This window comes from Rhizopus delemar, genomic scaffold, assembly GCF_000149305.1.
Source record: "Rhizopus delemar RA 99-880 supercont3.6 genomic scaffold, whole genome shotgun sequence".
Taxonomy (NCBI): domain Eukaryota; kingdom Fungi; phylum Mucoromycota; class Mucoromycetes; order Mucorales; family Rhizopodaceae; genus Rhizopus; species Rhizopus delemar.
In genome coordinates, this window is record NW_027137832.1 from 1274342 (window position 1) to 1297798 (window position 23457).

Below are 23457 nucleotides of genomic sequence, written 5' to 3' on the forward strand. Positions count from 1 at the left end.
TTTTTGGTATCTATTTCAACGTGTGAGAATGAACAAGAAAGAAAAAAGTAAAAGAGCAAAAAAGAGTAATTCCTACAGTAAAACTTTTGTTGTGCAACCCAATCAAGTCATGCCGTTGTGACCATTTCCGCGGTGGCTTTTCACGCGGAACAAGAAAAAAAATTTTAAAACGAGAAATTTTTTTGTTATTGTTTGTTTTCCCTTTTTTCTGTTACTTTATAAACTTCCTCAAGTAAGGATACTCACTACGCCATCCAACATGTACTAATTCTATTCATCATAGCCATGGGTAAAGATAAGACTAACATCAGTGTTGTTGTCATCGGTCACGTCGATTCCGGTAAGTCTACCACTACTGGTCACTTGATTTACAAGTGTGGTGGTATTGACAAGCGTACCATCGAAAAGTTCGAAAAGGAAGCTGCTGAACTCGGTAAGGGTTCTTTCAAGTACGCTTGGGTTCTTGACAAGCTTAAGGCTGAACGTGAACGTGGTATCACCATTGATATTGCTCTCTGGAAGTTCGAAACCCCCAAGTACCAAATTACCGTTATTGATGCTCCCGGTCACCGTGATTTCATCAAGAACATGATTACCGGTACTTCTCAAGCCGATTGTGCTATTCTTATCATTGCTGGTGGTACTGGTGAATTTGAAGCTGGTATCTCCAAGGATGGTCAAACCCGTGAACACGCCCTTTTGGCTTTCACTCTCGGTGTCCGTCAATTGATTGTTGCTGTCAACAAGATGGATACCACCAAGTGGTCCGAAGCTCGTTTCAACGAAATCGTCAAGGAAGTTTCCTCTTTCATCAAGAAGATTGGTTACAACCCCAAGTCTGTTCCCTTCGTCCCCATCTCTGGTTGGCACGGTGACAACATGTTGGACGAATCTACCAACATGCCCTGGTACAAGGGATGGAACAAGGAAACCAAGGCTGGTGCCAAGTCTGGTAAGACCCTCTTGGATGCCATCGACAACATTGACCCTCCTACCCGTCCTGTTGACAAGCCTCTCCGTCTTCCTCTTCAAGATGTTTACAAGATTGGTGGTATCGGTACTGTCCCCGTCGGTCGTGTCGAAACTGGTGTCATCAAGGCCGGTATGGTTGTCACCTTCGCTCCTGCTGCTGTCACCACTGAAGTTAAGTCCGTCGAAATGCACCACGAAACCCTCTCTGAAGGTCTTCCCGGTGACAACGTCGGTTTCAACGTCAAGAACGTCTCCGTCAAGGATATCCGTCGTGGTAACGTCTGTTCCGACTCCAAGAACGACCCTGCTAAGGAAGCCGGTTCTTTCACCGCTCAAGTCATTATCTTGAACCACCCTGGTCAAATCGGTGCTGGTTACGCTCCCGTTTTGGATTGTCACACTGCTCACATTGCCTGTAAGTTCGCTGAATTGATTGAAAAGATCGACAGACGTTCCGGTAAGTCCTTGGAAGCTACTCCCAAGTTCGTCAAGTCTGGTGACTCTGCTATCGTCAAGATGATTCCCTCCAAGCCCATGTGTGTTGAAGCTTACACTGACTACCCTCCTCTTGGTCGTTTCGCTGTTCGTGACATGCGTCAAACCGTTGCTGTCGGTGTCATTAAGTCCGTTGAAAAGGTTGACAAGGCCGGTAAGGTCACCAAGGCCGCTGCCAAGGCTGGTAAGAAATAAATTGCCTGACCTTTGATTGCGACATTGAAAAGTAGATATACTTTTGTATTAATAATAAACATTCTATAAACATGTAAATATCGCTTTTGTTTTATTCTGTTATGCATTTCACATTGGGATGGGTGATGAGGTTATGTTGGATTATCATTATTTATTCGTTAGGGTTGAAAGAAAGGAAATGCGGTTGTTGTACATCTGTTAGTTTCAAAAACAGATTACACTATACAAACCTTGTTAACGAGTATGTTTTGAAGTATAGAGAGAAGGAAAAGATGGACAAGTCTTCAAGTTGTATGCAGTTGTAGCTATCGCTTGTCTGTAAGATAGTCAACGGTTCTTTGCTAAAGCAGACTAATGGTAGACTTCAACAAGGAATAATGTATCGAGTTAGATTTAATCCTTTTTAATCTGGCTATGGTAGTTAGAAGAGATGTAACCGAAGCAGGATCATTTGATGAAGGGCACTGAGTGATAGCACAAAACTTATTTTAAAAGTAATGTAATGGAAAAGCCGGAGATTGTTTTAATTTGCTTTTGCTAAAGAAGTTGAAGTTGTAAAAAACCAACCTTTCAATATTGTGCAAATTATAGATATGCTGTTGAGGGGTTTTTACAAAAACATGATGCTTGAGCAGTATAAGCAAGATAAAAATAAGTCATAAATAATGTTGTTATGATGATCATTTACTTGTACACTGCCAACATCTATCGATTTCTTTTTCATGGACTAATATTCTAATAGCTTTTTGTTTATAGGGGATTTTTTTTAATATCTTAATAGCGTAGACACAGCTGCATTCAGGAAACATCTTTTGTTACCGGGTAGCTCAAATTGTACTACAAAACAATTTCTAATCGTGGAAAGTTACTAGTAAAAGATTCTCAAGGCCATAAGTTGTTCTGATCCCAAGGACATGCAATTTCCTTTATTCACCATTCTGGTTTAAAAAAAAGGCGGATGCTAATAACTGTTTCAATTTATAATTTCAATTGACATTTTTAGGATAACTCAGACATTGTTCATATTAAAACATAGTTGTCATGTAAAATTGTGTTTCACCACAAGTCGCTATTTGAGACATTAAAGCAAAATTTTACTTGTATTTTTTTTTAATAAGTTTTCAAAATGAAACATTTATTAACATCTTGTTGTATTCAGGACATGATTTGACATAATACATTGAGATTGCTGCCTAAATCTTTTGTACTGCAATGGATTTTATACTAAAGTAACAACTATTTGATGTTAGATAGTCTCTAAGCTCCAATGTAAATTTTTCAATATCTTGCTTTCCATTTTCGCCCATTATAGGTGATAAGGTATTCCAACCGCTCTTTACTGCTTCTATACAATCCCACACAAATTTTTTTGATGTATTTGTATTCGAACCTGTCATTCTTTTGTAAGCATGTAGTATATCAAAATTATGTTTTTAAGCTATTTTTACTCATATTGCATTTTCTATAATCCGATTGAATTATTTTTACATTATTGTTTTCTAAAACAAGTTTCTCCAATTCTCTGGCAATTTGTGGATTTTGTCCTCTTGATTTACACGCAGTGAAAACTATATTTCATCTCAGCCAAACATCTTGTATAGTTTCACCTACCTGCTCTTTTGACCGAATGATATACTGAAGATATTCCCTCTTCCAACTGTACACTCGAATTAGGCTGGCTAATGATCTATCTGGGTACGTACCGTGATATCACTCTCCGTCAACTGTAACATTCCTCCTGGTTTAGTAACGCGTATAATTTCTTTTATCACCCGAGGCCATTCTTCTTCACGTAAAGCAAAAATAAAGAACCTTAAATTAACAAAATCAAAGGTATTTTCAGGATAAGGAAGACCAGTTATTACATTCGCGTAGCTAAAGGTGAACTGGTTCAACTTTAGAACCTTGTTTGTAGTATCCACTATGTCACAGCCATGGTAGGTACAATTGGGATAATCTGTGATCATATCCTGTATCACCAAAAAGAATCCATAATTAATAAATTCGATTTATTCTTTTTTTTCCACTTGTACCATAATCCATATTCCAGAACTACAGCCTACGTCAAGAACAGAGACACCTTTTTTAAAATCTAATGATTTTCTTATAGAAGATAACACGTTCCTTTTGATAAAACGGTATTAAAGTATTGTATTACGATTTTCAACTATTTTTTTTTCTTGTACCCCTCATATAATTCTTTAATAGCAAAATGTTGCTAATTCTTTGATAAGTTATAAAGTACAAGTAACATTTATCTCATTTACCCCGGTTAATCTTTGCTGCTCATCTTCATCCTTTGGAAACCAATAAGTGGAAGACTTTTCATTATGAAACACTCTCTGATCGTCATCATCTATTGTCATGATTTGCGTTATCGGATCTAAAGATTACTTTTTATATGAATTAAATAACAGTCAAGTGAGCAAAATAAGCTATTTGTATACACTTTGGATGATTGACTAAAAAGAAAAGCGAGAAAGGAAGAGAAGAGGAATGAAGTTTAAAGTAAAACTTCTAATTTATGTCCTTTTCGCTCCATTGTACGACCAAAAGTTTTTTTTTTAAAAATAAGTTGAGATTTATTATTGTATGCAAAAATAGCTCTTTATGTAAGTTTAAGGTGTCAATATCATACGCAGTGTATTCGTATTACCTAATCCACCTCTCCAACCTTGAACTACTACAATAGATTCCTGTCGACCTACCAATCTAAAACAAAAATGATTAGTCATTCAAGCGGGTGGTTTGAGGTGAATCTTACCCATATTTAATAGCCTGTTCTATACCTTTTTTTATAGAAAAAAAAAAAAAAAAAAAAAAAAAAAGAGTTAGTATTTTTTAAACCACAGCTTTATTCTTCTTACCCCATTTTATTCTAGCATCGACATCATCTTGCCATGGTGCGAGGTTTAAAGGACTCAGATAGTCTGTACTGTAAGGTGCACTAAGAGCAGTTGCTTCCTTGGATGAGGCCTTTGGATAAACAAAAGGAAAACATCCACGGTATAAGTGAACCTGACGTGCTGTTTGAGGGTTTCGGGTGACGACAATGATGGGAACACTAGGTTTATATTTGGAGATCAAACCAGCCGATTTTCCAGAAGTGGTCAAGACAACAATAGCCTTTGCGTCCTGTTCAAGAGCAGCATTCACGGCCGCACAGGCCACGGTTTCAGTGGTGCTGGTGGGTAAAGGAGTCAAGGATCGAATTTCGTTAAAGAGACGCGGATAACACAGGACGGATTCAGCAAGTAAACAGGTTTGGTGCATCATGCAGACGGATTCGATAGGGTACGTGCCCTTGGCTGTCTCTCCCGATAGCATCACACAGTCAGCTCCATCCAAGACAGCGTTAGCAACATCTGAAACTTCGGCACGCGTTGGACGAGGATTATACTAAAAAGATGGTTTAATTGGAAAGTTGAGGGAGGGAGTTTAAGGGTTCTATTTACTGTCATGGATTCCAACATTTGAGTTGCACTATGAAACTAATTAGGAAAAGAGCGGCTAGTGTTCACTTTGACTTTCTTACCAAATGACAGGTTTTCCAGCCAAATTGCATTTTGAAATCATCATTTTTTGAGCAATAAACACTCTTTCCAAAGGGATTTCAATACCCATGTCCTACATGAAAAATAAGTACGGTTTCTGTAAATCATCCAAACTTACACCACGAGCAACCATGACCCCATCCGTCTGTTCGAGAATCTCATCAAAATTAGCCACACCCTGGTGATTTTCAATCTTTGAAATGATCTTTATCGCCTTGCCTTCTTCACCCAACACTTCCCTGATATCCTTCACGTCTTGACCGCGACGAATAAAAGAAGCAAAGATCATGTCCACCTTGTTCTTTACACCAAACGCGAGATCCTCTCGATCCTTTTCTGATAACGCTGGAAGATCAACGGGTGTTCCGGGTAGGTTAACGCCCTTTCTGGATGACAGTGTGCCGCTGTTGAGAGCCACGACACGGACACTGTCCGAAAGCACTTCGGTGACCTTGAGTGATAGGATACCGTCATCAACATAAACGCGCTTACCGACCTTGATCACTTGGGGTAGGTTTTTGTAATCAATGTACATGACTTTATCATCACAGGATTCCTTGTATTGATCATCCGTACTCAAGATAAATTCATGTCCAGCCTTGATGGGGATGTCTACATTATCTTTCATTAATCCCGTACGGATCTCGGGTCCCTTTGTGTCAAGTGCAATTGCAGTAGGTCTACCGGGATATACTATTGCTTTGCTATTAAAAAAAATGAACGTACAATGTATAAATCATGTTACACTGAAAGCTTTTGCGTGTGTTATCAATGACAGATTGATGATACTATAGATGATGAGGAAACTGCGTGAACAAGCCTTTTATTACCTCATATGAGCCATGAGAAAAGTTCATACGAACCACGTTTAATCCTGCGTTACGAAGTTGAGTAATCATTTCGACGCTATTGGTTTTGGGTCCTTTGGTTATGCTTTAGTACTCTGAGCAGACTCTGTTTTCTTTATTACCAATCGTGCCAATAATACTTGTTCTTCTGGTGTGTAAGCATTCAATATCTACATTTAATTGTGATATCCACTCTAGTTCAGAACTAGTAACGTTGTTTAACTTCATTTTGTTGCAAGTAAAGAAAAAATAAAAAAAAAAAATAAAGGAATTTTCTGTTTTATGCCTTTTAAAGCGGGAAAGAATTCAAATGATGCGGGATTAATTTCCTTTTTAAAAAAGACAGAAAAAAAAAAAGGCCTTTCAGAGTCATACTGAAAACCCATGGAAAGAATGGTTTGCATAAACATAAGTAGAGCCTTATTCTTTACGTGTTAATCGCAAAAAAAAAGTAGACACATTTTATTTGTTCTGTGATAATAGCAAATGACAGGTAATATGAAGCAGGAAAACGAAAGCTGTTGTTTCTGATATAAACTATTTAAAAGAACAAAAAATTGAAACCAAAGCTCTTTCATTGATTTAGTCAGAGGGATTTAAAGGTACCTTTGAAATTCCCCTTCTTGTTGATCGATGTTTTTCTATGCAGTCATGGACAACACAGCGTTTGTATGTCCTGACAAGCAGGCTGCTTCTCGTGGGTCTCTTCATTCGTGCTAGTTTCTTATTCATTTTGAAAAATACGTAGAGGCATGTTCTTATTAGATTCAACCTGTACGTCTGATGATCCTGACAAACTTTCAGTATATGAAATGAGCAAGTAGAGAGACAAGTACCAAAAGGGGACCTTCAAGAGGATATAAATCTGTAGACATTTCTCATTTTGATAAAGCAGAATAGGGTGGTGCGTTGGATGAGGAAAAAAAAGATCTTGATTAGAATCAATTCAAAGAGTAGAGTCTGCTTGCAATGGTCTCATCAACTTATTTTTATATTTACAAAGAAAAAGGAAAAAAAAAAAAAAAAACGGGGATCGCAATTTATATATAAAAAAAAAGGAATAAATAAAAAAAAAAAACAAAATAGACTGGATGTTAAAGAATAACTCTTGTTGTTTTCTCCATTTTGTGTTCAAAGTTGGGAGGTAGGAAAGGGGATGAAATCTAATGTAATAATTTGTCTATTTTTCTTTCTTTGCTCTATTCTCGTTTATTCTTTATCAGCGTTATTAATGAGTCCCTTGATTCTACGCATTAGAGATTCATGATCTGGGTTTGCTTGTATGTTGTCTTCTTTTATTCTATTTATTGGTGATTTACGAGTCAAAAACATTTCTTGTACTGTGGGTGTATGGTTGGGATCCTCTTCCAAATGAAGCATGAAAGAAAGGTGATTATCGCCATGATTTCCAGAAGGCGAAAGTGATAAGGTCACTCGAGGTTTACCGTCTTCATCAATCTCTGCTTCCTCAACATAAAACGTACGTACACGTCGATCACCGAGCTGACGAAGACCCAAAGAATGACGCTTGGGTAAGAAGGCAGCGACACCTCCGATGCCTACCACATGGCCGTTGTATTTGGCAGCGTTCAAGATGCGTCCCTCGACAGGATAGGACTCTGTCACAGGATGGTCAGAATAAGTCGGACCCACCACACGGTCGCCAGGACCGTCAGAGAAAGTGATGGAAAGATAGTCAAAGACCTGTTCGGGTACTCGTTTCTTTTGTTGGAGGAGCTGCTGGAATTTAGGGGCTTGTTTGGCACAATGTTGAAGGAAACGGTTGAATTCAGCAGGGGTCATCTTGACAATGTTGTGTATTGTTTGGTCTGAACGAGCAGCAGGACGCTTCGAGTTGGGGAAATTCTCTTTCCAACGCTTTGTAAACAGAACTTGAGAACTACCTGAACGCCAGGGGGTCTGATGTTCAGCTGTGTCCAAGCTGTCGATGGTCAAGTAAGGAGTGCGAATGACAGTTGGTAAATTACGTTTTAAACCCCAGTCGCCAATGCGTTTAGAGTGAGTAGGTGTTGTGTAGACTTGTTCAACTGATTTGCTGTAACTGGCAAGACGCGAGCCTCTTAGAAGACTTGCAAATGAATTTGACATTTTTTTTTTTTTGTTATAAAGAAAAAAAAAAAAAAAGAGAGAGAGCTCAAGAGGTGGCTTGGTCTCTCTCATAGGCTGAATTATTAAAATACAGACAAAAAAAAGAGGGGAAGATTGACAAGCAAGCTGACTTTTAGTGATTTAAAACCATGGCAGCTCACAATGTTGGCAGTAAAAAAGTGACAACATAGTAAAGATGTCATTCATTCATTCTTTAGTCTTGTTTCTTTAATTGAATGAAGTACAATATTATACGTGTTATAACTTTCTTTTATAAAAGCAAAGATGTACTCTCCTCGATGGTGATGATTGAAAGCATCTGAATTGAGAAAACAGGTTTGCAAAAGACAAAGACCATTTGGACAAGTTGGATTTTTCGATAAAAAATGTGGCACAATTGAATGTTTTGGACGATCAAAGAATTATTTGTGTATCAAATGAAAATTAATTAAGCCAAACTAGGCTACAATAAAAAATGTGAATGATCTTTAGCACAGTGGCTCATTTTACATCAAACCATGAATAATGAGTCAGTTTTTTGTTGTCAACAATTCGATCTAGACTCGATTGTATTCTTTATTAAAGGTTTATAATAAAAATATTTTATATGCAATTTTTCTTCTTCTTCTGCTATTGTTTGCATAAAATTGAAAGCATGTGTGTAGTACATGTTGATTCTTTTTTTTTTTTGTATAAATCTCATGTTGGATAAAAGTGAAGCCAAGTTAGGTTGAATAGAAGGTATAGTATTGTATTTTACTAAAAGCAACTCAGGACACAACAACGCGTCTTCTTCTTTTCTGATTTTATTCAAATAACGCGTCCAAGTCGATCATCCACCGCTTTCTTTATTATTCCATAGGTTCATTATCCGAGTCGATATAAAAAAAAGGGTACATGACATAATCAGCCTTGATTTAATAAACAAAAAAATCTTTATTGATCATCAATGAAGCAAAATGTTGTTTATCCTTTTATTCTCTTTCTTTTTCTTGTATTTATTTATATGTGTTTACAATAAAAATGTTGTTAAAGAGAAGTGTGGGATGAGTAACACAAAAAAAGATTTATAAAAAAAAAAGATTTCTTTTTTGCTTCTTTTTTTTTTTTTTTAAAAAAATAACATTGATGCCCTCTTTATTGTCTGATATCTTGTTTAATAATAAAAAGAATAAATCTTGTGGAAATATATTTGGACCACCACGATGGTTTGCAAAATTGCGTCGAAAATCTACTTTATCAACAGCAATAAGATACAGCCAAGAAGTTGAAGAGATAAATTTTGATAAAGAAATTGATTTATTTGAAAAATCTTATAAATTAGCCTCAGAAGAAGTAAGGACGATAGGAGATGAGGATGTTTAATATTTATTTTTATTTCTAATAGTTGCGTTATGCTGTTGAATCACAAGGATCTATTTATTACAGAGGTGATTTTATAGCAACAACAGAAGCAGTTGAACATTGTATCTATCAATTTCATCATCTCTCGCGTTCATTACAACCAGCCAAAGCAAATTTATTTCAACATCGATGGTCTAATGCTTTATGTCTCCTTCAGTCGCGTTTAGATGATTTACCTCTTCCTATTGATTCCTATTAGATACCTTATTATTGTAATTGTGTGTGTATATGACCTGTATTTATTTCTTTCTCTTTTTGTATACAAAATTAAAATTTTAATAAAAAGATTCCCTTTTTTTTTTTCTTATGTCCATAGTACAAACCTATTTAATACAATTTAAAGGTAAACTTGTTTAAACAATCCACATGTTATTTTAAAAAAAGTTTATTATAGACAATCCCATCAATTGGGCTTTATTGTTTGTAAGACAGAGCAGCAGTAAAAAAAAAAAAGAGTGTTCTAATGACAGTGGGTAGATTTTACTTTATTTATTAAGATGCTTTACTTTATCAAGTCCATCAAAATTCAGTTCACCCAAACACCCCACTGTTCAAGTCTTTAAAAACTATACGCCTGTGGGCCTGCTGCCTTTCACAGGAGAGAATGGTTCACCCATCTTTATGGCTGTGAACGGTTCTGTTTATGACGTGACTCAAGGTCAAAGTTTTTATGGGCCAGGTAGATGATTGAAATGGACGAGATAGGATATTGATAGGATCATAGGAGGGCCTTATGCTAATTTTGCAGGACATGATGCTTCCCGTGGGTTAGCAAAGAATTCGTTTGATAAAGAAATGATGGTAGACCCCTATGGGCCTATAGATAAACTAGAGGATTTAGCAGCAGATGAATGGGAATCATTAAGAGAATGGGTAATTTGATTTTAAAAAAGGAATACGTGGGGATGGTTAATGGGATGATTTTGTAGGAAAACTTGTTTAGAAGAAAGTATTTATTAGTTGGAAAACTAGTAGAAAACAATACAAAATAAAGTTCGTTAGATGGCACCTTCAGCCACTTGAGCCTTAAACCAATCCACGGTTTCTTGTAAGCCTTCCTTTACTGAAAACCTCGGTTCCCAACTCAACTGAGTCATTGCCCTTGTAATATCCGGCTTTCTTTTCTTTGGGTCATCCTTCACGGCTGGTAATAGTTGAAGATCGACATGCTCTGGAGATAAAGGTGGTGTGAGTACGATGTCTCGGATGGTATTTGCAAAATCTTTTATGGTATATTCATCAGGGTTGCCTATATTCACTGGTTCACTATAATCACTGTTCATGAGCAAGATCAAGCCATCGACCAAGTCATGAACGTATTGAAATGATCTTGTCTGTTCTCCACTGCCATAAATCGTCAAGGGAGAACCTTTGATGGCTTGCATGATGAAATTGCTGACGACTCTACCATCGGAGGGTGACATACGAGGTCCAAATGTACTATAAAATATGTCTTGTTTTTTTATATTGTCCCCTCTATATTTCTCACAGTGAGCAAGATGCACTTACTTGAAAATACGAGCCACACGCACCTCCACATCTTCTTGTCGCATATAAGAATACGTCAATGTTTCTGCAATACGCTTTCCTTCATCATAACACGCTCTCGGTCCAATAGGGTTCACATGTCCCCAATAAGTCTCCTTTTGTGGATGCTCCTCTGGATCACCATAGACTTCTATAGGACACGATAAGTCTCATTCACTTTTGGATGCCTCCTTCATTTTACCCGAGGTTGAGGCCAATAAAAATCGAGCTTTGGTTCTTTTGGCTAAACCCAGCATGTTGATCGTTCCCATCACGCTTGTCTTGACAGTCTTGGTTGTGTTGTATTGATAATGAGGTGGAGAAGCGGGACAGGCTAAATGATAAATCTGGGATACTTCAATCATAAAGGGATCTACGACATCATGTCGAACGAGTTCAAAGTGAGGATGTCCAATCCAGTGTTGCACGTTACGTTTAGTGCCTGTGAAAAAATTATCCAAGACAACGACTTCATGACCCATCCACATTAAACGATCGACAAGATGACTACCCACAAAGCCAGCTCCTCCTGTCACCAAGATCCGTTTACGTACGGACGGACTGAGTTGTTTGACAGGTGGGAAACAAGTGATGGGCTTAAAGATCACAGTGCCTTCTTTTTCTTCTCGATCATTCTTTTCTTTAGGTAAATACAAATCACGCAAGTAATCTAGTTCAACACTAGACCCAACATGTTCATGTCCCACACACTTTGTCATTTCAGTGTCTATAAAAGAAAGAAAGAAAAAAAAAAGAAAACCTCCAACTCAGATTTCAATTAAACTATAATTATTATTATTAAATATAGCATTTATTATGAATGTGTTATAATACATTTGAAAGAAAAAAAAAAAGAGAGAAAGAAAGAGGAGGGGAGGGGAAACTATACAAAAAAAAAAGAGATAAATTTACAAATAATTTTATACACAAACAGATTAGGATGAATGTAATAAAGTAGTCAAGACTTCATCATTAGCAGGTTCAAAAATATCTTTAAATATATCATCACCTTCTACATATAAATCTTCTAATGGCCCACCTTGTTTTTTATAAATCCATTCAAAACAAAGTGCTAATGATTTGAGTCCTAATAGATATCCATTATCCGGTCCTTTATTCCTAGGTGGATAACTAAATTGGTTGTAATCATATTTTACATCATCTGCTGTCACACAATTAGCAAAATCAATAATCCTTACATCCACTTTACGACTACTATTTGGATCTCCATCATAAATCATTAATAGTGAAGAAGCATAGAATCTATAATCTTCCATCGTTTTCACTATTCTTGCCAATCTTCTTAGCTTTCTGATGATCACTGGTATATGTTGTATTTGACATCCTTTTCCGTTATCAAGATAAGCTTGTAATGTGTCACGAAATGTATAAGGTGTTAAGGTACGACCATAGTATTTATCTTGATAACTGAATTCATTCAACTTTGTTTGATAAACCTATTTTCATCTTTATTGAACTGTTCTTTATTCTTTATTATCCTTCATTACCTGCATACCACATACTCTCACACCCAATATCTTACTCGTCGATTTCTCACATTTAATCGTTTGACTCTTCATCTTTTCACGAGTAGCATAAACACCATATTGACGTGTACCCATCTTGAGATCCAACACACAAGGGTATTTTATTCCATCCGTTAAATCTTCAATTAAAATATATTTTTGTTCGCTTTGTTTTCTATTCTTTATCCTTTGTAAATCACGATTATAGATCTGAAGTGACCATGGATTATCACTTGTTTCAGTCTTTATATCATTTATTTGAGAAAGACAAGATGAATCTACTTGTAAAAGAGGGGGTGGCGCTGAAGATTCTTGATGTTGCTGTTCTACTAGTGTCTTTTCTATCAAAATATCATCCATCGTAAATATCGGCTCATCTTCAGATTTGTCATAGTTTAAAAAGTGAGGTGATGAAGTAGTCGAATTAATCATCGAAGGTCTTCTAGGTTCAATCGTCATCTTTGTCACAGTCAGTGATTTCGTATTGAATCCTGACATGTTTGGCATAGACCGGCCACCTTCCGGCCAAAGACAATCACGCTTTTTTGCTTTCTTCATTGTCTTTTCTATCAAGAATTGGTCAGAATAACTATGTGCTAATTCTGGTGTTGTATCAGGTTTAAATTTTCGTTTCCAATCCTCAGCTTGAATCAATCTTTCCTTGAGAGCCTTGGGTGAAAAGACCTCGCGCAAGACTTGTTCTTGAAATTGTTTTCGTCCATCCCATGATTCAGAGAGACGTCGACCTTGATGACAAGCTCTCCAATCACGCAAAAGATGCTTATTTTTTTCAAATAGTACCTCGGGTACAGCATGATCTGGTCGATAAGTGACATTAAGGACGCCAATGTATTGAGAGGTGAAAGGTAATAATTCATGGTGTTGGGTATCAATGTGTTCATAAAATTCTTGTTCTCTTGCTGACACAGGTTTACAAATAGCTCTTTTAGAGAACCTGAAAAAGGACGCGTGTCCTCCTACTTGATTGTTGAAAGGTAATAAAGGAAGTGAAGTGGTAATCTTGGTTGGGTCAAAGTAGTGATCTTTGAATTCATCACTTGAACTATTTTCATTATCAGAACTACTCTCATAATTCCATTCACTTTTTTCATCTGATTCTTCACAATCTGAAATACGACATTCTTTGGATTGCATCATTTATAACAAAAGAGGAGAAAGAAAAAGGAGAAAGAAAAAAAAAAAAAAAAAAAAAAAAACCAAATGAAGCTAAATAAATAACGATTGGATGAATCACGTCACAGATACGGTCTGCATGTAATCATCCATTGGCTTTTTTCATCCAGGGTTAATGCACGTGTAGGCTGTCAATACGCTTCTTTATTGTTTTGCTTCAAAAATAACAAAGAGTTCACACGTGAATCAAAACATCAATGTCAGGACAGCAAAGTATGAAACCATTCCATGTTTTATTTAAAGATTTCTGAGTTCATAATAGCACATTATGAATCAATATCTTGTTATTGGCTTATCTTTTTCTTTTCTTTCATGTTACAAGACTTGTCAAAAAACAAAACAAAAAAAAACTATCCATTTTTGGATAATAAGTGTGAGAAAAAATAAGGGGAGGGGAGGGTGGGTCAGTGAAGGTATTTACTCTTTTATGCAAGTCTAAAGGTTCCAAAGCAAAATCAATAAAATGATATAAGTAGCCATGGTAACAATGGTTGTTAAGACAACCCAATCACCACTGGTCTTGAAAGGTATTGAAGGATCAAAGACGTCAAAGGAAGTACGTCTTCTCCAAACGGCAATCACCAACATGGCAATTCCAAATACAAAAAATGTAATGCCAATCTTGTAAAACTCTCGTGTGAATACTTTTAAAATCAATAAACCCGTTGAAAATGCTGCTAATGCTGTTCTCCAATAGGCACCCTCAAATGTTCTTTGATGAGCTGTAAGCAGAAAGAAAGAAAGAAAAAAAAAAAAAAAAGGTTTAATTCGTCTGGGGCAATCATCATGCACACAATGTGTACCTCTTAGATCTTGTAATTCATAAGTTGTAAATAAAACAGAATCTTCTCTATGTCCTCGAATAAGTCTTTCTTTCTTTTTCCCAATCATTTAATTAGAAAAGAAAAAAAAAAAAAAAAAGGTATAAAAAAAGGAAATAGAAAAAGCAAACTCCTTCAATTCTATTTTCAACTGTGACGAATGATTTATGCATTTGGATTTACTGAAATATTACATGGTTACTTTTGTTTTCATCACTTCTTGACATCGTATATCATTAAAGTAAAGAAAGAAGGTCTTTTATGTCAAAGTTAAACAGCTTATTTTGAATAATTGCACTTGAACAATCAAGCGGATTCTTTTTCATTTTTGATAGAACGCAGAAATTGATTGAAATACTTGCTAATTTAGAATTCATAAATAAGAGTCCTTCTTTGTATCCTTTCTTATTAAGCACGATATCCTCTTTTGTTGCTTTAGTACTAAGAAAGATTGATCTCTTTTGATTTATTCTCACTGCTCTCTATTCTTTTGTTACCACAAGGTATCCAAGAGTAATTCATCCCCGACTCGGCTCGTTAATGCCTGATCTGAAAAACCGCTAATTTGTTCATATACACGTTATCAATGTGACACCAAATGCATGCTTCATTTAAAGATTCTACTCTTTTTTTTTTTTTTTTTTTTTTTTTTTTTTAATGGTCGAAAGCTATTTAATACAAGTAAATCAAACAAAAATTTACTGCAACTAAATAAAAGGAAGTGTACTTGTTTAATTTCCAGAAATTTTACAACATTGTGTTCTTGATGATTTTCAGCCATGGAATAGGTGGGTGTTGAACAATGGGAAAAAATGGGCTGTTCTTGCATTACAAATAGTTTTGTTAAGGCCAACGTCGTAAAGATGATTCGTAATTAGAAATAAAAGCATGTAAGTTATCTGTCTTTTCTTCCTTTGGTCAAATCATTTGCTATTAACAAGTAGGAAGCTTCTACTTTTTATTTTCGAGTTCAAAGTCAGGGCCAAGAACAATGATAATGACAAGTGCAATGAGCGGCTCTTAAAAAAAAAAAACGTATTTTACTCTTTTTTTTTTTTTCTCCTTTTGCTTTTTTTTTTTTTTTTTTTTTTGTTATTATTTAGAAAAGAAACATGCCTGCGAAAATAACTCGTTCAAAAGAAAATGTTTTTTTATTTATACCCAATCTCATTGGTATGCTGTATATCGTTCATTTAATTGTTATTAATATAATGTAATAGGATATACGCGAATTATTTTAGCAGCCTTGTCTTTATATTATATGCCAGAGCATCCTAAAGTATGTGTGCCATTGTATTGTATTTCTTGTTTATTGGATGCAGTGGATGGAAATGCAGCTCGTTACTTTGATCAATGTGAGTAAAATAGGATAGGGATTACATATCATTCTTATTTTTGTTTGACAAGTTAATGAATTATATTAGGTAGTAAATTTGGTTCTGTACTGGATATGGTAACTGACAGGTAAAAAGCAGAGAAAGTACTAGTATAATGGGGAAGACTAGATTGTAAGGTTAGATGTACAACAACATGTCTTTTATGTTTTCTTTCAATTCGATATCCTGAATGGACATTACTATTTCAATTCCTTATTTCACTCGATTTTAGTTCACATTATATGCACATGTATAGGTAAAACAAAATAAAGATATGAGCGAAATAGACTCCTCTTGTACTAACCATTACACAAGCTCTATGGTTTCAGGATCATCCAGTCATAAGAAAATCAGCGAAGAACAAAGCTGGTATTTGCGAATCTACTATACAAATAATGTAAGGTTCATCCTTCAAACAAATGAGTAAAAACATTAAAATTATCATCATCAGATTGTCCTATTCATTATGTGTGCTGGCAATGAGCTCTTTTTTGTCTTGCTTTACATTTTAAATTTCTCTGGCGCTTTAAATGGTAAGTTTACATGATACCAAAAGAAATGGAGCTTATTTTCGCTTTCTCAAATAGTGTACTGGTGGGCTGCTCTTAGTATAACTGGTTCAGTCTGTTTTGGCAAGCAATTCATCAATCTTGTTCAAATTGTAAATGCAAGCAAAACATTGGCAACAATAGACCAAGAGGATAGAGCAAAGAATTTGGTTCAAAAGAATAAATAAAACATAACCAACATCAGTGATTTACATGCACAAAATTCTTGGATATTTCAAGCTAGAGTTTTAAAGAAAGGAGGCTTTGATATGTATGTGTGAAGGAGAAGTGGGATGTGTTATTTCTTTTCCTAGTACGCCATCAAAACTTGAAGTGTCTTCCTCTAAAGACCATCACCAATTACACTTACTCTATTGCCTTGAACAAAATTTCCAGCCTCCGAGCTCAAATTTAAGCACGTACTCAATCTGGCCATTTTAAAGCCTTCATTTTCAAAAAAAAATACGCGATGTGTGATTTATTGCTGAAAAAATAATCAAGTATATTCGCCATTAAAGCTAAACATGTCGAAATTAAAAGAAAGGTGATATCATGTCTATTTGAAAGGGCCAAGCACATTACTAATAAAAGATTATCCTGTGGACTACAAGGCTATTCGATTTGTCTGTTGACGACTTTTTATCTCATTCTATCCTTCAAAACGAGGAATTTTTAACTCTCATCATTCCACATTTCTTTTTTCTTTCCCTTACACTTTAATAATAACAAAGCCTTTGTTGAAATCACTGATAGCTTTTAAATTTGAATACAACTATCATGACAGCAGAGTAATTTATCCTGCGATTGAAAAAAGCAACTTGAATATGCTGCAGTAAAGTATATGTAATCTGCTAAATTTGACAAGATGAATATCGAAGATGCTTCTTGACTTCCAAAGCTTATTATCGCATAGAGATAACTCTAAATACATTCCATAAAGTTTGCATGTATTATTAAATGGCTTTTAACAATTGTATTTAAAAAAAGCTTTCGAGTAAACATGTTTTAGCATTGCTCTTTGTAGTGCACAAAGTATATTTTCGTATTTTTCATAGAGTCATTTTCAAGCCTTAGGGTGCTTTGCTCAAACTCGTCTGTAAACGAGTGCCTAGCAGCAATAGGTATAAGCTAAGATTCATTTGGGAATTATGTCTGGAAGGCTCGAGCCATCATCGCCAGGAAAACAGTTGAGCTTCTCATGATTGGGTATGCTTTGTGTATTTGTCTTTTGTCTTCTTCTCTTGCCATTTTCATATTCAATGACAGTTGCCATCATATACATGTCGTCACTGCAACTACTGCTAGCATCCTCATCCCACAGGTCATCGTCAGCTGTGTAGCCCAGATCATGGTATATCCATTTTTTGCAGAGTGTGTGCATTTCCATCATTCTCCACAGGATACGCTGACTGTATAATTTATAGTATCCTCCATATGGGGTATGTTTGATCTCATCAAATGATTCTGTACTAACAAATAGGATAGATAAAGGTTCTGAGAGTTGGTAGCGACTCATGATCTTGGGCATCTCAATCATTAAAAACAGTTTACGTTCGTCATAGACCTTTCCGTCATTCATCAGGTTTTGTTGATCAATGACAAGCACAACACGACCCCACCATGAGCATAGGTCACTGTGTTTATGCTCATTGGCCGATAATGCGAGCTTATCTAAAAGTGTATACAGTTCACTTCTGAAAGAGGACATGGCACATTTTAAAAACAGTTTACCACTTCTTTTCTTCACTTACATTGAACCATAAGGAGCAGTCACCAAAATCGTGGTGATTCCGAGCCGTTGTCTCAAATTTTCTAAAGGTTGCTTCAAATCAGAGGAATCTTTATGATCGTCTTGATATGTGAATTCTGATATGGTTACAAGAGATTGGTTGTTGTCTATCTGCCAAGCAATCGTTTTCTCACAGTCTTCTTTAGGCTACAAGTATGTGCTTAAAAAGCCATTCACTTGTGTTTTATATGTATTAGTTTTATACGTACTGTTAGTGCATCAACTTCCTTGTAATTGAAGAGTAACTGTAGCATGTTTGCAAATTGATTTCCTGCCTTTTAAAACATGTATTAAGTCAATCAAATTATTTCTTTCTTGTTATTATTACAATAGCAAACACAGGTACAATAAAGTGATGGTGACACTGAACTGTTGTTTGAAAGGTTGAACATCCGTTTTTACAAAGTACGAAGCAACCGTTTGGTTCTACTGTTGTATGATTACTTTTTTTTCTTGGATAGTAACTACTGGATGAATCTGACAAATGTGAATGAGACAAGTTGCTATTTAAAGGTGAATATAGTTTGTCGTTTGTCGGATTGGATGGGTAGTGAAAATCGCTTGCTCTAAGAGTATGGTTACTATTAGATGATTCTTGGCTGCGGAACTTGGACGAAAGAGAATTTCGAGTGCCAATAGAGGATAGTGTTGAGTTTCTAGACAATGGCGGAGAATTGGAATAGACTGATGAACTTTCAACGGTTGACCCACAGTCTTCAGGCAAATCCTTTTTATAACTAGCATAGTGAACGTATTGCGATTCGTTTTTTAATCCAAGCTTTATTTACAGGTTATTACAATGGTAGATAAAAAAGGAAATTTCTGAGTCTACCTCTTCTGATAGATTGAGCTTAGAGGCCTCTAATAACAGTCTATCGAAATTATTCCAAGCTTTTTCGTTTGATTGTGATCTTTTTGACATTTTATGTATTTTATTGACATAAAAAGTAGAAAAAAGAAAAAGAAAAACGAGATAAACCAAGATATAAAGTATGCAATAGGTTTCTTATGTAGTACAGTAAATACATTTATTTATAGAAGTATTATTCCTTGAATAAATTTGATTTAAAGCTACTCGTTCAAACAGGCTCTCTCTTGAACTTATTGACACAGGTATTCAAATCAAAGGATTCATATACAAATGGGCAAGGATTGTTTATTCTTCACTTTTAATTGTTTCCTTTTTCAGTACACATTAAACAAGCGTAAAAACCCAAAGAAAGCAGTTGACTTGTCAGATGTATAGAAAAGGTAAACATTTTTCACCTTTTTTCTTTCTCTTTCATCTAATGACTAAAAAGCAAATATTTTTACACGCAATACGATTAAAAAGACCCATTTCTTGGGTAAGCATGATTATGTAAACTTTTATGACACTTTATGTTGGATATTTTATCTTTTTTATTTAAAGAAAACATGCGAACATCTACACAGCTTCAGTCGTGTCTTTAAGAAACGTGCGACACAAACTCTTAGAATGAATGAAGAGAGATGTATGTATGTATTGAAAGTGGCACTATTTAGTATTTCTGCAGGAAATCATATTAGGACCTGTAGGCAGCAAATAAAAATCATCACTTATACTGAATGTTATTTAACATAGACGTTAGTAAAGAAATTATGAATTTAAGTCAAAAGAGTGAATAAAAGATTAAAAAAAAAAGAATGAAAAAGGAGAGAAGATTAAAAATTGGATGTGTAATTAATTTTTTTTTTTTATGGATGAAAAAGGATGTGTAATTAATACAGGATCTCAATGATTACAAAATTTTTTAGAGACGGTTACAAAATTTTATTGGATGAATTCATTTTTATTAGAGATAAGTGCAAACTTTCAAATGAGACGCAATAAAATTAGTTGTAGACCATTTCAAAATCATTATTAGACATTTTTCAAGAGACCTTTACAGAGACTTTAATATATCTGTGAATTAGAAAATGGGCTGCACTAACTATCGACCTTTCATGGAAAGTTAGCTTAAAAGTGAAACAGAAGCCATGGAAGTAGCCTATGAGTATGGCGAAATCACCACATTCAGATAGGAGAGCATGGTAGAGATTTCAGAGAAGATTACCACTGAACTATATGTGATTAGTATTTCAAAAGATAAGAAATAGAAGAACAAATACGGCCTTGAGCAAATTCGTCGTTTTATTAACATTTTACAGGAAGAAGGGAGTGTCAGTTCCAGTGGCAGAGAAAAGATGCATGATTCCACGTAGCACTGCATACAAATTGTTTACTGAATTCAACGCCGGTGATAATACTGTTTTATCTGGAGGTTCTTCGAAAAAGAAGTCAAATCGAGGAATACCACAAAAGGTTTTCCCTGGGCATACGCAATTTCTGATGCCTTACTTTGACGAACATCCACCCTCTATATTTGAAATGGCCAAAAAGCACTTGTTGTCCAGTTTAAATGTTTCACAATTTCCCTACAAGGACTATGGAAGTATTTAACGAAGCAATGTTTCTTTAGTTTGAAATAAGCTTCCAAATATAATACTGTGAGGGATTCAGAAAGAGCCCTTCGTCTTGAAAGAGAAAGTGATGATGAGGCGCTTAATCTTAATGATGAAAACCTAAACTTACAAACATCCAATCATTTGACACATGTAACTTTATATACTGTGATTGCACGGTAGTTTCTGAGATCTTATTTGAAGAAGGTATGCTTAAATAGAAAATAATAGCAACTATAAGGTTCCGGATTTATCTATAAATGTTTTACTGTTAATTCACTTCAATTCTATACATAAGCAACGCGACTAAAAAACCTACTTTGTATAAATCGGCACCAGAATTAGCGTCCATATGGTTTTTAGTGTTGGGAGCTTGATGCATAAAGTAAAGAGCAAAAAACAAGAAAAGGAGAAATTTCTTAAGTAACCATCTACTGCAGCAACCACATCTCTATGAATATTTTCTAGGTATCAATTATCCTATTCACATATACATACTTTCACTGGCAACAATATTTAACATGCTGTCCTCTTCATCTATCAACATTTCTCAATATCTTTTTATTCAAAGAAGCACTCCTGAATATGCTAATGATCCTTTGGTAAACATCTAGTTTTCAGACAAAATGTGATTTGATGCTTGGTATTCTAATATTGCTATTCACCATGCCAGTTGGGATCAAACGTCAGCCTCATGTTAATATGAGAAATGTTATTGTTGTTTTCCATACGTCCACAGAGGCATTGAAAGCTTGTTTGTTGCCAAAGGAGATGTGATACTTCATATCTGAGCACGGTAAAACAAACACTGTAAAAAGCAACCAACCGGGATATTCCTAATGAGGTAAACTTTCTTTGATCAAATAAGGTATTTATTGAATTCCAGCCTTTGCAAAGCTATATTACGAATGCTAATTATCATTTTAAAAAAAAGAGCAAAATTGAAAACAAGCGTCCACTTTTGAAATTTTATGAAGAATTTGATCAATATCCAGCTAGATCAAAAGAAGAAAGAATTGTCAAAAATATCCATAAGTTTCAAAAATTAAAAGATGAACTTTCAATCATTCTTTTTTATAATCCAGCCTTTACCAGTTTGCATACAACTCGTACAGCTACCTTGAAAAATGCTCAGAACAATCACTCAGTGTCAAATTCTGATGTCGTTTGTTCGTGTCTTTTTTCGGAAAGAATGACAAAATCTTTCTGCAATGGTAAATTAAATAAAAGACATCTTATCAAGACAACTCTAATTATGCTTTTAATAGGGGGGATACCATCCCAGACAATTGCAGAGAGATCAGCCTGTCATTCAAGCTTGACTTAGGAATTGTACTCTGCACTGAAAAGAAACATATCGAAACTGTTGCTAGTGAAGTTGCCAAAGTCAAAGCAATAACAACAGGAAAGTTGTGCAGAGACAAACTTAAGTCTGTGCTGACCAACAAATGTAGTTTAAACAAGTTGGTTACTTCCTTCCCATCCTTGCCTATATCTAAATTTAAAAAAAAAATTCAGATTCCTACCATTCAGATTATGGGTCTTAACTGCTACATCTACTCTCTCTCTCTCTTTTTCAATCGTTGACAAGAACGTGTATGTGGTACAAGATATCTTTGACTTTGTGTACCCTCGCACATTACAGCAAATTAAAAATAAAAGCATAGAAAAAGTATTGAAAGGGCTGACAATGACTGAGGGAAGTCATTGGAAAATAGCAATGGTTGTCAGAGCTTTCCTAACATGAGTTTTTTTATTACTGAAATCAGGATATAGTAAATGACTTGGAAAGATTATTTTTTGACGACGTAGATACCGACAATAAAATGAGAAAGTTGATCAATGACAAGGGCAAGCAGAAAAGCAGCCATTTAGAAGGTTGGATAATTCACGTTTTATGAGATGAAGATATTGGAAGTGAAGTAGAATAAAAGATAAGGTGCACTTGCTATTTGTTTTATTTTTCTTTGTTGTAAATGAATTGCTTCTATAATTGTTAAAAACTAGTCACTCTCTAATTAGTATTATTATATATTGCCATGTAATTATTCATTTTTTATATAATTATTAATTTGATGTAATTAATATCTTATAGCATTTTACTTCATTATATCATTTGTGAATCCTTTTCTTTTCTTTTTGTAAAGTTAGCAGCTTCCTATACAATCGAAGAAAAACTTCATCGCTTTCTGTCACTATCGTATCCCATGCGTGTTGAACTAAACTGAATAAGTCATCTAGATCGCAGTATCCATTCTGAGTATCAACATTTTTCATTATACTATGTTCTTGTTCCTTTTCCTTGCTAAAGTGTTTATTTTTATAGGTTCCTGAGAAAAGTAAACAAAACATAATTGGGAGTCACACGTCTGTGAGCGATGTGAACCAAAAGAGTGAAAAAATAAATAAAATGAATTTTAAATGAGCAAACTACTTTGAAAAAACCAGTAAATGCTTGATACATTTGAATTCAGCTTCAATTGTGATTAATTTATCCGTGTTACTTGTTTATTAAATTAATTGTTGATGGTCCATGTCGGGCCAATATACTTGATCCAAGCGAAAATCAATATCACGGTTCCAGATCATCTCATTTTATAGGCCACGTTTCTGTACCACAAAGTTTATTTCAGGGC

At 35.1% G+C, this 23457-nt stretch overlaps 13 protein-coding genes across 13 annotated transcripts; 6 read left to right on the top strand and 7 right to left on the bottom strand.

Annotated features, from left to right (window-relative positions):
- Positions 1-285: 285 nt before the first annotated feature.
- On the top strand, positions 286-1662 carry RO3G_08488 (translation elongation factor EF-1 alpha; the record flags this gene model as incomplete). The annotated part of the gene is made up of 1 exon (XM_067663078.1): positions 286-1662. One exon carries the CDS (start codon positions 286-288, stop codon positions 1660-1662), a length of 1377 nt encoding a protein of 458 aa, XP_067519179.1.
- Positions 1663-2881: 1219 nt separating this feature from the next.
- On the bottom strand, positions 2882-4028 carry RO3G_08489 (uncharacterized protein; the record flags this gene model as incomplete). Its single annotated transcript, XM_067663079.1, has 8 exons — positions 2882-2898; positions 3003-3060; positions 3151-3230; positions 3274-3319; positions 3366-3632; positions 3696-3754; positions 3849-3861; positions 3930-4028. The coding sequence occupies 8 exons, from the start codon at positions 4026-4028 to the stop codon at positions 2882-2884; spliced, it is 639 nt and encodes a 212-aa protein (XP_067519180.1).
- A 40-nt stretch (positions 4029-4068) lies between these two features.
- RO3G_08490 (pyruvate kinase) lies at positions 4069-6060 on the bottom strand (the record flags this gene model as incomplete). Its single annotated transcript, XM_067663080.1, has 8 exons — positions 4069-4124; positions 4319-4374; positions 4427-4451; positions 4530-5061; positions 5118-5145; positions 5198-5289; positions 5335-5920; positions 6047-6060. The coding sequence occupies 8 exons, from the start codon at positions 6058-6060 to the stop codon at positions 4069-4071; spliced, it is 1389 nt and encodes a 462-aa protein (XP_067519181.1).
- A 1213-nt stretch (positions 6061-7273) lies between these two features.
- RO3G_08491 (mitochondrial 37S ribosomal protein bS1m) lies at positions 7274-8173 on the bottom strand (the record flags this gene model as incomplete). Its single annotated transcript, XM_067663081.1, has 1 exon — positions 7274-8173. The coding sequence occupies one exon, from the start codon at positions 8171-8173 to the stop codon at positions 7274-7276; it is 900 nt and encodes a 299-aa protein (XP_067519182.1).
- A 1128-nt stretch (positions 8174-9301) lies between these two features.
- RO3G_08492 (uncharacterized protein) lies at positions 9302-9776 on the top strand (the record flags this gene model as incomplete). The annotated part of the gene is made up of 2 exons (XM_067663082.1): positions 9302-9508; positions 9561-9776. The coding sequence occupies 2 exons, from the start codon at positions 9302-9304 to the stop codon at positions 9774-9776; spliced, it is 423 nt and encodes a 140-aa protein (XP_067519183.1).
- A 422-nt stretch (positions 9777-10198) lies between these two features.
- RO3G_08493 (uncharacterized protein) lies at positions 10199-10459 on the top strand (the record flags this gene model as incomplete). Its single annotated transcript, XM_067663083.1, has 2 exons — positions 10199-10256; positions 10326-10459. The coding sequence occupies 2 exons, from the start codon at positions 10199-10201 to the stop codon at positions 10457-10459; spliced, it is 192 nt and encodes a 63-aa protein (XP_067519184.1).
- Positions 10460-10575: 116 nt separating this feature from the next.
- RO3G_08494 (uncharacterized protein) lies at positions 10576-11823 on the bottom strand (the record flags this gene model as incomplete). The annotated part of the gene is made up of 3 exons (XM_067663084.1): positions 10576-11017; positions 11087-11255; positions 11307-11823. 3 exons carry the CDS (start codon positions 11821-11823, stop codon positions 10576-10578), a joined length of 1128 nt encoding a protein of 375 aa, XP_067519185.1.
- A 400-nt stretch (positions 11824-12223) lies between these two features.
- On the bottom strand, positions 12224-13785 carry RO3G_08495 (uncharacterized protein; the record flags this gene model as incomplete). The annotated part of the gene is made up of 3 exons (XM_067663085.1): positions 12224-12235; positions 12304-12561; positions 12613-13785. The coding sequence occupies 3 exons, from the start codon at positions 13783-13785 to the stop codon at positions 12224-12226; spliced, it is 1443 nt and encodes a 480-aa protein (XP_067519186.1).
- Positions 13786-14259: 474 nt separating this feature from the next.
- RO3G_08496 (uncharacterized protein) lies at positions 14260-14412 on the bottom strand (the record flags this gene model as incomplete). Its single annotated transcript, XM_067663086.1, has 1 exon — positions 14260-14412. One exon carries the CDS (start codon positions 14410-14412, stop codon positions 14260-14262), a length of 153 nt encoding a protein of 50 aa, XP_067519187.1.
- Positions 14413-15757: 1345 nt separating this feature from the next.
- On the top strand, positions 15758-16757 carry RO3G_08497 (uncharacterized protein; the record flags this gene model as incomplete). Its single annotated transcript, XM_067663087.1, has 7 exons — positions 15758-15818; positions 15866-16000; positions 16070-16109; positions 16254-16277; positions 16337-16418; positions 16473-16554; positions 16609-16757. 7 exons carry the CDS (start codon positions 15758-15760, stop codon positions 16755-16757), a joined length of 573 nt encoding a protein of 190 aa, XP_067519188.1.
- Positions 16758-17704: 947 nt separating this feature from the next.
- Positions 17705-18277, bottom strand: RO3G_08498 (uncharacterized protein; the record flags this gene model as incomplete). Its single annotated transcript, XM_067663088.1, has 1 exon — positions 17705-18277. One exon carries the CDS (start codon positions 18275-18277, stop codon positions 17705-17707), a length of 573 nt encoding a protein of 190 aa, XP_067519189.1.
- Positions 18278-20356: 2079 nt separating this feature from the next.
- On the top strand, positions 20357-20819 carry RO3G_08499 (uncharacterized protein; the record flags this gene model as incomplete). The annotated part of the gene is made up of 2 exons (XM_067663089.1): positions 20357-20373; positions 20528-20819. 2 exons carry the CDS (start codon positions 20357-20359, stop codon positions 20817-20819), a joined length of 309 nt encoding a protein of 102 aa, XP_067519190.1.
- Positions 20820-21342: 523 nt separating this feature from the next.
- Positions 21343-22148, top strand: RO3G_08500 (uncharacterized protein; the record flags this gene model as incomplete). Its single annotated transcript, XM_067663090.1, has 3 exons — positions 21343-21423; positions 21756-22035; positions 22090-22148. 3 exons carry the CDS (start codon positions 21343-21345, stop codon positions 22146-22148), a joined length of 420 nt encoding a protein of 139 aa, XP_067519191.1.
- Between the last annotated feature and the right edge of the window lie 1309 nt (positions 22149-23457).